The following is a 17591-nucleotide window of genomic DNA, read 5'->3' as shown; positions in this document are numbered from 1 at the left end:
ATGTACCACGGAATATGAAATGTGCCACGAGGTCGATGCGGTCGCTTTATCAGTTTTGCCTTTTTCATATCGTTTTTACATCTTACTTTGTTTTATTTCGTTTGTCGTAATCTAATCTTATTACGTAGTTCAACGACATTCGATAAACATAATGTTTAACCTTTTGCTGAAATCACTAATTAGTTTACACGTCAAAATACATTATCCAATCGAACACACACAGAAATTCGCGGGATGTGGTGATTTTAAAGTTGGTCTTTCCGTCTGAACACCGGTCGTATTTATTCGGCATTAATCAAATATCATGTTTTCTAAATTAACTGACAAGGACACAACATCTTATATCAAAGAATGTGGTGTCGTTTACATAACACAAACATTCAGTGATTAGTTAAATTATTTGTGTGTGCTAATTTCGAATCTTTCTCCGACGCACATTTCAGTATCAACCCATTCCTGAAAGGCGGGGTAATCAAAATGGCTACCGTGCTTCAGCTTCTGCTGAATAAACAGGTGTCTGCCGAAGCACTCGTTACTTGGTTGGGGAACAAATCGGACAATGTAAGAACTGGACTGATACATTACTCAAAGAATACGTAAAGTTGATCCTTTTCTTTAGCTTGCCGTTTTATGTGGCAAAGTTTATTTTGAGATGTATTTTTTGCCGACAAATGTGACAGTCAAGAGTTTCGATATGCCATATTGTGATCATTTGTAAAGCAGTTGTAATATGCTTTTGAGAAAATTCACTTGAATGTGCTAAAATAGTTTAAATCTTTTAAATGATAGTTTATGTGAGGTCTTGAATTTGCCGAGCCAGTGACATTGAGTTGAAAAAAGGATTTGTGGCCATGCATGTTATCGGGAGATACAAGCAATGCATTTAGTTTTTCACTATACAGCTGCTTTAATTTAACAGGAATGGACTTTTTCACAAGTCTTTGTTGTTTTATATTTGTTTCCAAATAAAACTTCTATATGCTTAAATAATTACTTTGCAGAATGAACTTCCTGGAGGAATTGAAAGCACAGACAATCTTCGAACTGAATTCATTGCATTTTTCTTAAACTTTCTGCGGGACCAAACTTTGCATCTATTACAGAATGCGAAATCAAGTAATACATCCCCAGTTAAAACTCCAAGCACACAGAAAGTGGAGACACCTGTTCAAAAACGAGCAAGTTCAAGTACAAAAAGAGTTCAGTTATTTTCAGACAGTCCTGCTGATTGTTTCCGACCGGACATTGATAATGTTAGTCCCCTCTTCTCCCCCAATTCTTCTGTCGATTCTGCCCATATCCATCATCGTTTTGGTGGCAGTGATAGAATGTCTCATAATGACTATCACAGAAAAAGATGGGATGGCGACACGCCAAATAGACGTAGATCCTCATTGTCTCAAACACCAGAAGCTCAACGTACAAAACAGAAACTTTGTCTGGGTGAGTTTCTCCTGACACCTGAATCTGGAAACTCAAGAAGACGACGATCTCCCTATTCATCCCGAGAAGCATCCCCATCTCCAACTGCCCAACCCCCCAATCGTAGAGCTCCAGGGAGGAAGAAAGGGGGATCACCCCTCATCAGAAGTAATGAGGATGCAAGGGAAAGAAGCTCTCCTGTTTTCAGCCTCATCAGCATGAATGATTTTCCTCCAGTGGGAGTAGCTGATGAAAAACGAGAAAAAAGGTTCGATAATAGTTTCTATGAGAAATTAGTTAATGTCAGGCCTCAAACTTTAAATTTTTACCATGGCTGAAAGTATTTTTTTCCAGGTAGCTAGTGGTAAAATCAAGAAGTCAAGCCAATATTGTAGGTAGGCCAATGCGTTTGAAATTATCTTATATGAAATAACTATTATAACATGTACAAGTCATAGCACTAGTCTTGGAATCCTTGCTTATCCAATGAGCAATGCCAACTAAAATAAAATACTAATTAAATTAATATTTAAATGTATTTCCGTTCATTGTTGACTCTATGCGGAATTATTTGCTAGTACAATTATTAGCAGATGTTTTTCAAGATCAACTGTTATTTATTTTTGTCTACATATGTGTAGCAATAAGATTTAGTCGCTGCAAGATATTTTTCATGGTAGTCATTTGGCTACCTCTGAATTTTAGACAGTGGACAAATTGAAAGTTAGGTTGCATTGGCGACTGTCTTAGGTCTGAATCTCAGTCATTAATGTATATACTGTTGTACTTTCACGTATGAAATTTGAACACCTTTACATGCATGTTGCAAGTCATATGATCCCCCTTCAAACACAACACTAATCATCAGTAATTGAAATACTTCATCATTCACAATTATGTATATGATGGCGCCTGGCTGTGTGGATCTAATCTGTACAATTTATGGCTTTTAGCTATAGCTTATCATGCTTACGTTTAGCTTATTTCTTTGACTTGTTGTGTGCTTACTGCTTCATGTATTTTGATAGCTCTATTATTTGATGTTATGAACTTGTTTGCATTACAAGCTTTTGAGAATTTTGCTCAAATTGTTTTACTGTTATGTTTCAGTGATACCAAAAGTGTCCCAAATAAATCTCCAGAAGCATCCAAACCACGTAGAATAACTCTAACCCCTGTGACTAAGTGTCCCCAAGAGCCAGGGTTATCTCCCTTTGCCCAAGCTATCGCTGCAGCTGAAGACGTTGATGCAGTTGGAGGAGGTGGTGACTATTCAGGACCAAAATATCAACAGCCTAAGAAGATAGAGGAAAAAGCATCTATCAGGTATCATGTTACTGTAATCATGTAGTTAAGTCTTTGTGTCATGTTTAAGATTGGTTGGTTGGTTTGTTGTTTAACGCCGCACTTAGCAGTATTCCAGCTATATGACGGCGGTCTGTAAATAATCGAGTCTGGACCAGACAATCCAGTGATTAATATCATGAGCATCGATCCATGCAATTGGGATTGATGACATGCATCAACCAAGTCAGCGAGCCTGACCACCTGATCCCGCTAGTCGCCTTTTACGACACGCATAGTCACCTTTTATGGCAAGCATGGGTTGCTGAAGACCTACAGTTTACCCTACCCCCATGTATAGTGTTGTTTTGTCCCGAGCTATAATCATGATATTAGTTACACCGTGAGGACACACATTCGCAGGTTTTGGCTGAAGTTTTATCTCATGTCTTCTTGAATCTTTATTCATGCATATATTTCAACATAAGGACCCTTTCATGTTCATTGGCCCGTGAAGATCCGAGGAGAATAGGTCTTCAGCAAACAATTGTTGACGTAAAAGGCGATTATGTTTTTCGTAAGAGGCAACTAACGTGATCCGGTGGTCAGGCTCACTGACTTGGTTGATGCATGTCATCGTATCCAAAGTGCGTTGATCGATGCTCTTGATGTCAATCACTGGATTGTTTGGTCCAGATTCGATTGACTACAGACTGCCATCAAATAACTGGAATATTGCTGAGTGCAGCGTTAAATCATAAAGAAACAAACAACTTCATGCTCATGATGTTGATCATGTTGATTTTGAATTGTTTTGACATGCTCAAACATGTATGTGAAATTGTAATTACAAACAAGTTTCATGTTTTGTCTTATGCTTCTCAAATAATCGGTTGGGATGATCCTATCATCAACATGATTTTGCAAAACTTCCCCAAACTAGTGATGATTACAAGCTCTTTCACAACTATCCTCTTTTTCATGTGTAACCATTCGCCTGTTCCAGATCGTCTGAAAAACGGAAACCCCGGCGAATTAATCCGACTCCAGTGACAAAGTCAACCAATCAGGGATCATCTCCCTTCTCTGCGGCTCTGATGGAAGTGTCACCCCCAGTGAGAGGTTCGGGGGATGCGTGGGGTGGCAAAACTACCCAGCATACACTCATGGAAGAGAGGGAGCTACTCCGGTAAAAACAGCAAATACATTTGATCATTGTGATCATTTACCACATCATTGTGATCATATGTATTACACATCATGGTCACATGACTCTTTCATTCGAAAACTTCCTTTTTAGAAATAATGGTAAATTACAGGGGTTACTTTACTAGAACTGCCGAGAGGCTGATACTTGACCCCAAATCTGCAGGGATTGATGGGAAAACACATGTGCAGAGCAAAGGTCACAAAACAGGTGCCTGATCGTACAAGTTTCATCCAATCCATGATGTTACGATTCAGATTGTTTTTGTTTAAAATTAATTACATTGAAATTTGCTAATTTTTAGAAACCAAGGAACTTGAGTGTTTTCCTTTCGTCAGCAAACAAAAAATTGTGATCGAATATGAAAAATGATAAAATAATAAAGAAAATATCGGACTGCATGCCGCTCAATGTCACGTGCCAAAAGTCAACAATGGCCGTTTCTGGTAGTTGTGTGCCGATAAATTGCTTTCCTACTCGCGATGTTTTCTTTTAGAGGTAAATAAACAACTAAAAGTTTTGATATTTTGCAAGCTGAGCAGTTACGCATAACATACGTAACTTTAAATATACGCAAAGCCTACTCGTTAAACTGTTATAGCGAGTTTCATTTGGGGGTGTCCTTCAACTATGAGCCTGTCAACAGTAGCATTTAGAGCATTAAGCAACGTCGATTTCGTAGAGTCCTTGGACGGGTGACTGCGTTTTGGCAGCTTGGCGTCTGAGAGTTTCAAGGTCTTTGGTCCTGCCCCACACAGAAGCACATGTTACACATGTGGTGTCTCCTTGGGCAAGTGACTTTGTTAGAAATGTGCCTCTGTTCACCCAGCAGTGAATGGATACCCGGTAGGATGAGATGGCAATGTGGTTGTTAACCTTCTCGCACCTAACAGGCAGCTTGGGTTGTATACTCCTCAGGGAGCTGAGAATGATTGTTGAGTGCAAACTGATTCAGTTACCAGGGTAATAAAAGCGCATTCCCCTGTGTGGTGTGGAAATATGCACACTATAAATGGTCTACTACTACATTGGAATCAATAATTTCCCAATCCTGTTAAAAGTGAGTGAGTTGGGTTTAACGCCACTTTTAGCATTATTACAGTTATATCGTGGTGTGTCAGCTGAATGTGGGAGGAAAGCCCGAAGTGATGCAGGTCTCAGACGTACCGGGATTCGAACCCACAATCATAGGTTTCTGGCGTTCCCAAGGGACACAACTCTGCGCAGTGAATCACGTGTTATGGCTTTTGAGAAATGACTTGTATATCACTGTTACAAGACCAATACAAATGGAGGGGTTTCTAATGCTTGGTTTTAACTGCAGTGAATCCAATGTTAAGATAATTTTAATTTACAAAAATAAAAACTTACCAGTTTAGATAATTAAATAGATAAGAAGTTGATTATCCATTCTATCATAAGTTTTCTTTGTAGTAGCAATGAAGATATGTGTAAGAGGCGACTAACGGGATCGAGTGGTCAGGCTCGCTGACATGGTTGATGCATGTCATCGTATCCCAGTTGTGTCGATCGATGCTCATGATGTCAATCACTGGATTGTCTGGTCCAGACATGATTATTTACAGACCGCTGTCATATAGCTGGAATATTGCTAAGTGCGGCATTAAACAACAAACAAACAAACAGCAATGAAGAACTGCTCTTCTCCATGACCTTCAGGGCAATTTGCCCACCATTGGCACTTAGTTTAGAATTCTAGATAAACACCTGAATTATGACCTAAAATGTTTAACTGCAGGCAAGAAAAACTCCGTCGACAGAAACTGATAGAGAATGATCCATGCGCTTCCCCAAAGTCTGCCAAGTCTGACCTCGATTCTGTGCCATGTGTCACTCCGACCAAGACAGTCCTGGAGAGAAAAGCTAGTCACATAGAGTACGTCCATGCTGATCCGAGTCAGGTGACCCACCAACATACTCTTGATGTCATGGCAGACCTATATTCCAGGGCACTGACAGGTAGGAAGTTTTTGTGGTGTAAGAATTTTGTACCGGTCATGTTAAGGGTCAGTTTGTTATTCAGTATCCTAAGTTCAACACATTGTTTTTAATTTCACCTCAGTCTTTTGATTGAGACAGATTGCAAAATGTTCATGATTTTATCAACTTTTCATATTGTTTTCCTTGTTGTAACACCTCACTCAACAAGGGGTAGAATAGGTCTTCAACAACCCATGCTTGCCATAAAAGGTGACTATGCTTGTCGTAAAAGGCGACTAACAGGGTTGGGTGGTCAGACTCGCTGACTTGGTTGATGCATGTCATCGATCCCAATTGTGTGGATCGATGCTCATGATATCATTTACTGGACTGTCTGGTCCAGACTCGATTATTTACAGACCGCCGTCATATAGCTGGAATATTGCTGAGTGAGGCGTTAAAAAACAAACCAAACCAAACACTCAGCAATATTCCAGTTATATGATGTCCAAAAATCTGGACAGCTAATCTAGTGATGGATATTATGAACAACAGCCCAAGCCGTTGTGGTACAATGACCCACTATCAACAAAGATTTATCTGGGCCTGCTTAGAGATTGATATTCTGCCCAGGTGTGAAGCACAAACATCAGTAAATATTTTCAAAATGGAACTACAAATTTCCCAATACATGTTTCATTATAATAACTAATATTATGGCTTTGTACCGGTGACTTATTATTCACTGGCCAATGAGAGCATAATAACCCTTTTTATCTTCAAATTTGCCTGCCAAGGGCACTTAGTTTGGAATCCTGGATAGTGAGTGAGTGAGTTTAATGCCACTTTTAACAGTATTACAGTTATATCGTGGCGTGTCAGCTTAATGTGGGAGGAAAGCCCGAAGTGATGCAGGTCTCCGACGTTTACCACTTCGGTGAAACCCACGAGCACGGGAATGGTGCTGACAAACCTAGAAACATAATCGGGGCGAACCGGGATTCGAACCCACAATCATAGGTTTCTGGTGTGCCCAAGGGACGCAACTCTGCACAGTTAATCGCTGCGTCTTAGACGACTGGGCCACTCGTGCCCCCGAATCCTGGATAAGTCCTGATCAACCTGGTCTGGTATAGGTTGCTTTGGACTCATCTTCCCGAGGCAAGAGAGTTAACTGACTTTAAAAGTCCAGTTTCCACCCTTGCGGAACTAGGCTGGAATTACTCGACTCGATAATTGTGTTTGTGAATCGCAGCATAAATTAATGAATGTACACATGGCAATGATTCAACCTCTAGAACTACACTAGGAATTTGGCACTAAGTATCATGAATATTACGTTGGTCCTGCTTTTCAAACGGAAGTGATTATTTGTGACGATCGCTATTTGCTATGATTATTGGGTGATAGAGACAAGGCACACCTAAACTGAAACTGGCACACCTAAACTGAAACTGGCACACTGAAACTGGCACACCTGAACTGAAACTGGCACACCTAAACTGAAACTGGCACACCTGAACTGAAACTGGCACACCTGAACTGAAACTGGCACACCTGAACTGAAACTGGCACACCTGAACTGAAACTGGCACACCTGAACTGAAACTGGCACACCTGAACTGAAACTGGCACAACTGAAAAACAGGACCAGTGCCCCTTGGGCACACCTGATTTTTTTTCTAATTTCGAGCCCTGAAGTTTATTGCCTAACGCACCTTGAAACCATACTAATTTACCCCTAATATGATGATATCTTCAGCAACCCATGCATTCTGTTAAAGGCAACTTTCCTTGTCGTAAGAGATGACTAACTGGATCGGGTGGTCAGGCTCGCTGACTTGGTTGATGCATATCAATGTATCCCAATTGTGTGGATCGATGCTCATGATGTCAATCACTAGATCGTCTGGTCCAGACTCGATTATTTAAGACTGCCCTCATATGGCTGGAATATTGCTAGTGGGGCGTTAAACAACAAACAAACAAATATTAATGTGATGAGCCTCATTTTATTGGAGTTGTCTCCCCCTCCACAGATTATCTCTTCCCCAACCTGACGGTGGAGCTGTATTTCCTCACCCAGCTTCTCACCTCCGTGGGTGAGGAGGTCCAGGAAGACAAAGATGTCAGTCAGGGTGAGTCTGGCCACACACAATAGTCCTTGATACCAGGTAATAAATACACTCAAGGATCACACATGCATAACCTTGCAACTTACTGATCCTCATTTTAGTTCCTTCTGACGGCAAGCTTTATGTACCATGTGCAGGGTTTTATGACACTCAGAATTGTGCGTTCGGTATGCTCAAATGTAGATACTGGACACAGAAAAAGAATACACTGCGTCCCAAGGAACGCACAGTGATATTCATTTTACCTTCACCTCACCTCATGGGTGTCGGTCAATTCATCCATCAATCATGACTACTGTCAACATGATCATTGATTCATTCCAGGCTCTAAAGTAATTATCAAAATGTACAGTACACTAAACCATGATAATACTTTACCATGTTCAGAGGACCCTCATATTGTCTACAAGGATTCTTAAAATTAATTATTTGGAGTCCCCTGGGCCCACATGCACAAAGCGATCTTAGTGCTAAGATTATCGTAACTCCCATACATTAACATAGGCTTACGATAGTCTTGGCGCTAAGATCAGTTTGTGCAAGGGGACCCTGGACTCACACTTTTGTAAGTCACGGTAAAACACCACAGGCATACATCAGAGCTCCAGATTAGCATTTGGTGTTGTGGGTATTTTATCCATGCATTTTAAAAACTTTGGGTATCAGTAATTCTATCTGGGTGTTCAAATTTCTGTTACCCACTAGTTTTTACACATGTGGGTATTTAAGTTAAATATTTAAAAACACTATTCATCTAGTCCCTGCAAACTGGTGTCGTGTGGGTTCGAGAGCTTTATAGGACTCAAAGTACTACGATACTTCCACAAGAAAGTGTGATGGCAAATGATCATGATGTAACGGTCATGGTGGAGTTTGGCAAGGTTGACGGAATGCCCGTTTATAATTTCAAAATAAGTTCCTGATTTGCTAATCAAATACGCAGGGTTACTTCACAATATTTTGATGATAAGCACAAGTTTTAGTTTTGTAGCGAATCTGTAATGTTCGTTGCCTATTTGATACGCTTGGATTTTATTTTACTGCGTATTTCTGCATTTCTGATGCATATTTCACGCAGATATGCAGCTTATCTGGAGCTCTGCATACATGGAACTTATACCATTAGATTCCCAGTTTGTGAGTTATTACACTTGTTAGCAGTCTCATTATGATCAGATCTCTTACTCTAATGGGACCTTTTTATAGAGGTGTCCTCAGATCTTGATTTAGACATGTTAGAGAGCCGTCAAAGGAGTGTTAGAAATTGGCACTAGTCCTGTAGTCCTTGCCAAACTGCCCAATGGTAAAGGTATCATAAGGACTAGTAGAAATTTGCCCTTTTTAAGAGTTTTGCTATATGTTATCATCATAAGGACTGATGGACGAAAACTGTTAGTTTCTAACGCTGCAAAGATTTGATTTTTCAGAGATTGACTTGTTATTGTTGTCATGTTGCAGAGTCAGATGAAGTGAAGTACTTCTCCTCTGTACATAATGCGGTGTACTTTGCTGTCACCATCATGGAGAAGCAGGTCAGGTATGCGGGTTACCATGGTTACTGGATGTGTTGCTGAAACATCTCGTGCATCTGTTGTATTTGACTGGTGTCAGCACATAATTGTGCAGAGGTTTTTACGTTTTGGATTATCAGATCGTTGTACTTTGAAGTTGGATAGGCAAATTGCAACTAATAACACTGTTGTTACTTGCTCACAAAGTGTATCACTTGCTTGATAACTGCACCTACACCAAAACATCACTGCAGTTGTATTTAAGAAGCTGATCATCCATACTTTCATTGGTAGTTATTTGTGAAAAACTTCACTTTACACCAACTCTTGACCCTTGAAGATTCGGGTTAGAATAGTTCTTCAGCAACCCACGCTTGCCGTAAAAGGCGACTATGCTTGTCGTAAGAGGCGACTAACAGGATCGGGTGGTCATGGTGGATATGGTTGAAGCATGTCATCGATCCCAATTGGGTGGATCGATGCTCATGATATCAATCACTGGATTGTCTGGTCCAGACTCGATTATTTACAGACCGCCATCATATAGATGGAATATTGCGCAGTGTGGCGTTAAACAACAAACAAACCAACCAAACCAACTCTTGACCTTCCTGGCACTGAGTAGTAATTTTGGTAAAAACTATATACAGACAATAAACAGTTATGGACATTTATATATTTTTTGAAACCTTAAATCAATGTTGATGAAACATTCTTCTGTATTACTACCAGATTTGTTACAATAATAATTTGGATGACAGTCAGGCAATGTATAGAAATGAACTGATCTGATTTATGTGCATTAGATGCATTATTTTCTAGTTAAAAGATGCAAATGTTTCTACTGTCCAGAATCCTGAGTCAGCTGGACAAGAGTACTCTCCGGTTCCTCACAGACAACACCAGGATCACTGAGTTCTCCCCTCATCTGCAGCAGCAGCTGCGAGAGGCCTACGACAAGGCCAACACTGCTAGGGTAGGTACAGCACAAGAGAGGTCTACAAGGCCAACACTGCTAGGTACATCACAAGAGAGGCTTACGACAAGGCCAACACTGCTAGGGTAGGGTCAGCACAAGAGAGGCTTACGACAAGGCCAACACTGCTAGGTACATCACAAGAGAGGCCTACGACAAGGCCAACACTGCTAGGGTAGGTACATCACAAGAGAGGCCTACGACAAGGCCAACACTGCTAGGTACATCACAAGAGAGGCCTACAAGGCCAACACTGCTAGGGTAGGTACAGCACAAGAGAGGCCTACAAGGCCAACACTGCTAGGGTAGGTACAGCACTAGAGAGGCCTACGACAAGGCCAACACTGCTAGGTACATCAGAAGAGAGGCCTACGACAAGGCCAACACTGCTAGGGTAGGTACAGTATCAGAGAGGCCTACTACAAGGCCCACACTGCTAGGTACATCACAAGAGAGGCCTACAAGGCCAACGCTGCTAGGGTAGGTACAGCACAAGAGAGGCCTACGACAAGGCCAACACTGCTAGGTACATCACAAGAGAGGCCTACGACAAGGCCAACACTGCTAGGGTGGGTACATCACAAGAGAGGCGTACGACAAGGCCAACACTGCTAGGGTAGATACAGCACAAGAGAGGCCTATGGCAAGGCCAACACTGCTAGGTACATCACAAGAGAGGCCTACAAGGCCAACACTGCTAGGGTGGGTACATCACAAGAGAGGCCTACGACAAGGCCAACACTGCTAGGGTAGGTACATCACAAGAGAGGCCTACGACAAGGCCAACACTGCTAGGGTAGGTACATCACAAGAGAGGCCTACGACAAGGCCAACACTGCGAGGGTAGGTACAGCACAAGAGAAGCCTATGACAAGGCCAACACTGCTAACTAACAAACAAACAAACAAAGGTACATCAGAAGAGAGGTCTGCAAGGCCAACACTGCTAACAAACAAACAAACAAAGGTACATCAGAAGAGAGGTCTACAAGGCCAACACTGCTAACAAACAAACAAAGAAAGGTACATCAGAAGAGAGGTCTACAAGGCCAACACTGCTAACAAACAAACAAACAAAGGTACATCAGAAGAGAGGTCTACAAGGCCAACACTGCTAACAAACAAACAAACAAAGGTACATCAGAAGAGAGGTCTACAAGGCCAACACTGCCAACAAACAAACAAACAAAGGTACATCAGAAGAGAGGTCTACAAGGCCAACACTGCTAACAAACAAACAAACAAAAGTACATCAGAAGAGAGGTCTACAAGGCCAACACTGCTAACAAACAAACAAACAAAGGTACATCAGAAGAGAGGTCTACAAGGCCAACACTGCTAACAAACAAACAAAGAAAGGTACATCAGAAGAGAGGTCTACAAGGCCAACACTGCTAACAAACAAACAAACAAAAGTACATCAGAAGAGAGGTCTACAAGGCCAACACTGCTAACAAACAAACAAACAAAAGTACATCAGAAGAGAGGTCTACAAGGCCAACACTGCTAACAAACAAACAAAGGTACATCAGAAGAGAGGTCTACAAGGCCAACACTGCTAGGGTAGGTACAATATAAGAGAGGCCAACCCTGCTCACAAACAAACAAACAAAGGTACATCAGAAGAGAGGTCTACAAGGCCAACACTGCTAGGGTAGGTACAATATAAGAGAGGCCAACACTGCTAACTAACAAACAAACAAAGGTACATCAGAAGAGAGGTCTACAAGGCCAACACTGCTAGGGTAGGTACAATATAAGAGAGGCCAACACTGCTAACTAACAAACAAACAAACAAACAAAGGTACATCAGAAGAGAGGTCTACAAGGCCAACACTGCTAACAAACAAACAAACAAAGGTACATCAGAAGAGAGGTCTACAAGGCCAACACTGCCATGTACAGCACAAGAAAGGGCTACAAGGACAACACTGCTAGGAACAGCACACGAGAGGTCAACATGAAGGGGTCCACTAATGCTGAGGTCCAGTAATTGTGAATGAGGCAAATTGTTGTTGAAAATTGTTTGTCATGAAATAACAACTGTATGAGCATGATGAGTGTTGAGATATATTTCACATAACACCACTGTCAACATAAGTCCTTATTGCTGGTGTGCAAATTAGCTAGATAATATGGTGTCAAACTTTGGCCATGCTCACATATTCATTGGGAGCCAGCAAGTTTGTCATAACATTGTTTGTAAGTCTGTTTATATGGATGCTTTTGAGTATTGAAAGGCAGTCTTAAACTTCATTGGAAGACGTTGATCATTACAGTCAAAATAGGGTGTGGACTGTATAAATATTTTGCAAATTGACTTGGTATGCAAGAAAGCAGATTTGTATTTTCAGAGTATCCTGTCATTCCCAAGGTCACCAATAGGTGGCGTGTCATTTCAGGCCGACACAGACAACAGGAAGAGCTTTCCCAATGATAAATGCTTCCATCAGTTCAAAAAACAAAGGTGAGACAAATGCTTCATTTCAAGGGATTAGTACCCAGGGGGATTGTGTGTTAGGACAGGTCCCCAGAAACCCATACTGGTTGCATGAGGCGACCAACAGGATCGGTTGATCAGGCTCTCTGACTGATGGTGTGTCAACATACCGCAACAGTATTGTTTGTTGTTTACAATATCAATCACTGGATAGTCTGGTCAAGAGATGATTATTTACAGGCTACCGTCATAGCTGGAGTATTGGAATACATTTTAGGTTATGCTTGTCGAAAGAGGTGACAAACTAATTGGAAACATGACAGTTCTACATTTGTTGTCCATCATTTATCTTAAAGTCACAGCGGCGGTCGGGTAGCCTAGTGGTTAAAGCATTCGCTTGTCACGCCGAAGACCCGGGTTCGATTCCCGACATGGGTACAATGTGTGAAGCCCATTTCTGGTGTCTCCCGCCATGATATTGCTGGAATATTGCTAAAAGCGGCTTAAAACCATACTCTCTCACTCTCTCTCTCTTAAAGTCAGAAATGGTACTTGTTGTTACCCTGTCGGGCGCTCAGCATTAAGGGGCTAAAACAAGGACTGGTTGGCTCGGAGTCAGTATACTGTGTCTGAGTGGGGTATTCATGTTAAAATGCGGCATGGTATCTCAGTGAGCTAGCACTATAAATCGGCATCAGTCCAGACTAGTACAAGCAGCCACACAAACACACACACGTACATGCACATCGCTATATAAGTGCAATAATCTTGGACGCGACGTTAAACCCCATTTCACCTCACCTCTTAAAGTCACCTTGTGGCTACTTCATAAGAGACCCGTGTAAATACAGGGTAGAATAGGTCTTCAGCAACCCATGCTTGCCGTAAAAGGCGACTATGCTTGTTGTAAGAGGCGACTAACGAGATCGGGTGGTCAGGCTCGCTGACTTGGTTGATGCATGTCATCATATCCCAATTGCATGGAACGATGCTCATGATATCAATCACTGGATTGTGTGGTCAAGACTTATTATTTTCAGACCGCCATAATATAGCTGGAACATTGCTACGTGTGGTGTTACACAACAAAACAAACAAACCAACTTCATATGAAAAGCATGTGACGGCTGAAATTTTAAAATAGCTCAAACACCCGAATGTAAATGCTTGAGGATTTTGAACTTCAAAACTTGGCATATGCTCCATTTAATAACAGAGTGTGAGTGGCTATGGTTTTGTGCTGCCTTAACAATATTCCAGCAATATCATGGCAGTAGACACAGGAAATGGACTTAACACATTGTACCCATGTGGGAAACAACCCAGGCCTTCGTTGTGACGAGCGAATGCTTTAACCACTAGGCTACCCCACCGCCCCTATTAAATAACAGGCTAGACATGCTGAATAAACATGGATCTGAACCCTGAATAAATTTATAATTTGGCTCCTTGTGAACAAGTGACCAGTGGTCTCAGACTGCAGGTCTAATTACACTTAAGTGAGTTTTACTCTACTTTAAGAAATATTGCTGCCATATGTAGTCGAGGGAGACATGAAAATTACACTTTTAACCCAACAAAGCGATGTATGACTACAGCTAGATCGGTACACATGCATTATACACGACACCTATCCGCCATGTTTGTTTGATGCTGCAAATAAAGCAGCATCAATATTGGAAATGTTGGGCAATAAGGCAAGAAATAAGCAGAAAAATCAACCCTGCTTGCATTTATATGGTTTAATATGATCAAACCTTGAAAGTTAGTATCAAAGTGATCCATAAACGTCAAAAATTGGACATCAACATTGAAAAAGTACTTGAAAATAGAAGTTCCATCATGGCATATGCCAACCTCATCAGTGACTTTCATCAGATCCACATTTCAGCATATGTATTTTGTATCTAATTTGGTAATTATACATTTCATTTGATTACGAAAAACATTTAATTCAAGTCATGTGTGGATGTGTGTGTGGGGGGGCAAGCATGTGCCTTACCAAAATGGCAGAAGGTGTCAGGTATACTGCATTCTTGCTGCTAGTATTCTTGTCAACTTCCTCTGTTAGTTGTTTCAACTGAAGCATCTTCAACATTTTCAGTACCGTATTCGACGTAATAAGCGCCCCGCTCTAATAAGCGCCCACAGCGAAATTTGCTAATATATTGGCTCGTGAACAATCCCAATTAGCATGATTAGCGCCCTTTCCTATTGATTAATGTACACAATACTTATTTATTCGCGTATAATATGCACTCGTGTGTTATATGCACCCTTATTTATGGGCAATTAAATTCTGGAAAAATATATCTCTCGTATATAAACATTTGAGGCTGTCAGCATAAACAACGGAATTTATCTTTCAACTCTTTTTTTAGACAAAATAATATTCTAATAAGAGCCCCCTATTTCTAATTTTGAGAGCCCCCTGGGCGCTTATTACGTCGAATACAGTATCCATGGATCAATTCAACAAAATGACCCGAGGCTAGTACCCTCATATACTTAGTTATGTTCTGCTTACCATGATCATAAGGGTAAAAGTATCTCACAGAATGGGAACATGGTATTCCTTTTACCAAAGACATTATGTTTCTGACACAGAGTGACTTCATTTTTCCCTAGGGACGTATTCTACGAACTGATACGAGACTGGGAAGACAAGCGCCAGAATACTGGTTGGTCACTGGTGGATGTTCACGGGGAGCGGATCCGCTGGTTGGTTACTTTCCGCACAGACCTGACCAATCATCTTCATTTTGCCCGCCTCTTCCTGTCACAGCTTATTGTGGTGAGTATGTCATGGGACGGATCCATGCCTCCTGCACTAGAATTAGGGGTGAACAGATGGGTCTGCCTAAAGTTTCTCGACAGTGATGGATCTGAAACTTTGTGTTTTAGCTAGCGTCATACACACACACACACATGCATGAATGCGTGAAGTAAAGTTTCATGTGCAGTGTCAGTGCCTTGGCTTCACGGTTCACAGATCACAGCAACCTATGCTGGTCGTTAGAGGTGACCGACCCGTGAAGATTCGGGGTAGAATAGGTCTTCACCAACCCATTCTTGCTGTAAAAGGCAACGATGCTTGTTGTAAGAGGATCGGTTGGTCTAACTTGGTTGATGCATGTTATCGTATTCTAATTACGTGGATCGATTTTCATGATGTCAATCACTGCATTGTCTGGTCCAGACTTGATTATTTACAGAAAGCCGTCATATAGCTGGAATATTGCTGAGTGCCGTGTTAAACAACAAACAAACAAACAAACAAACAAACAAACAAACATCAGAGGTGTCCAAATGGATTGGTTGGTCAGGCTCGGTGACTTGGTTGATTCTGTGTTAACCAAATATCGATCACTGGGTGAAACTACCAAGGTTCATTTTGATTGTTAACTCTTGCTTATAAAAGTTATGATTTTTCTTTGAAAGGATTCAGAATTTCATAACAATTATCATACAGACTTGACACATAGTAAAGCCTTTGGCCACAGAGCTACAAAACAAACGGAATCAAATTGGAAAGGTCGATGTTCATTCTATGAAGAAGACGAACAATTTTGTCAATAAAGATTGACTTTAGACTTGATCTGACATATATTGGCATGATTTTGATAAATCTTTAATTATTTAGGAACTTAGGCTGACTGGGTGTCTTATGAAGCTAAACTGATATTGCCTAGTTTCTCCCCCTACCCAGATGTGCAAAGGTGACAAGTCAGTGAAGTGTGACGGAGAGGATGAAACGGTCACACTGCTCACGCAACTCAAGAAGACAAACCCAGAAAAGTTTAAAAAGTAAGTTTCTGTTTCTTCATTAGAACTATTAGTGCCTAGCATTTATCCTTTCAACAATGATGGTGACCATGGTAAACTCTTTAACATTTAGCATTGAAGAATGGTACTTTGACACAACTTTTAAGAGGGTTAATTATTATTTATTTTGAATAAGAGGTGAATATTATATTAACTGGTGTTTTGGGTATTGTGAACCTATACAATTGTTTTTCGCAATCGGATTGGTTGACATATATTAGTAAACAAGGTAAAATGAGAAATTGCAAAACGTCAACAAAGCGACCTGGAATGAACGATCAGCTAATCCCACTGCCTCATTTCGATCGTCTCTCAAGTGGTTTACTATTACAATATAAGCAGTCATCATCCCAGCTGTGTCATTGAATCACAGAACATATATTTCAGGACATAACAATATATTGATCATATATATTGCAGGACATGACAATATATAGATAATTGTTTAGGCAAAAAGATATACTGTCCATACACCAGTGTGAATGTTTCAATAGAGGTGGAGCCTAAGGATGAACCGTCCAGGTCAGCGCATCTAGCGGGTTAGTGAAGGGAAGATAAACTGAAAAAGATCGCCTATAGCCTTCCTCAAATGTATCAGTGACTTTCTATTAACCAGGCAGTTCTTTTATTGGTGACTTCCTCCTTGTCCAGCAGCTGGCCAAGGGGTAATCCCCATCGTGTTTATTTAAGATGGGGGTTCCTCTCGATTCTCAAAAACTGTAGAGGATCTGTGGATGCTTGTATAACGATTCACGACTTAAAAATAAACACGGGACTTGTCTTTCCTTCACGTCTCAAATTTAGATGTGAAACAGCATTTTGATAACTGTTTACTTGTTTCTGGTTGTCAT

General features: G+C 41.0%; 1 protein-coding gene across 1 annotated transcript in view; it reads left to right on the top strand.

Moving 5' to 3' along the window:
• The first annotated feature begins 476 nt into the window (after nt 1–476).
• The window catches only part of LOC139442818 (codanin-1-like), a 43202-nt gene continuing 26087 nt past the window's right edge, over nt 477–17591 (top strand). Inside the window, exons 1-11 of the mRNA XM_071223715.1 lie at nt 477–561; nt 1002–1690; nt 2533–2748; nt 3713–3895; nt 5673–5893; nt 7894–7992; nt 9448–9526; nt 10353–10476; nt 12830–12942; nt 15544–15709; nt 16625–16722. Coding sequence (XP_071079816.1) covers nt 478–561; nt 1002–1690; nt 2533–2748; nt 3713–3895; nt 5673–5893; nt 7894–7992; nt 9448–9526; nt 10353–10476; nt 12830–12942; nt 15544–15709; nt 16625–16722 — 2072 coding nt within the window. The 5' untranslated portion in view covers nt 477. The remainder of the gene's footprint in view (nt 562–1001; nt 1691–2532; nt 2749–3712; nt 3896–5672; nt 5894–7893; nt 7993–9447; nt 9527–10352; nt 10477–12829; nt 12943–15543; nt 15710–16624; nt 16723–17591) is intronic.

The sequence above is a fragment of the Haliotis cracherodii genome, unplaced genomic scaffold, assembly GCF_022045235.1.
Source record: "Haliotis cracherodii isolate W230 unplaced genomic scaffold, xgHalCrac1.p SCAF_5, whole genome shotgun sequence".
NCBI classification, from domain to species: Eukaryota; Metazoa; Mollusca; class Gastropoda; order Lepetellida; family Haliotidae; genus Haliotis; species Haliotis cracherodii.
The sequence above is the reverse complement of the archived record's forward strand: the minus strand, read 5'-3'. Positions and strand labels throughout refer to the sequence as shown.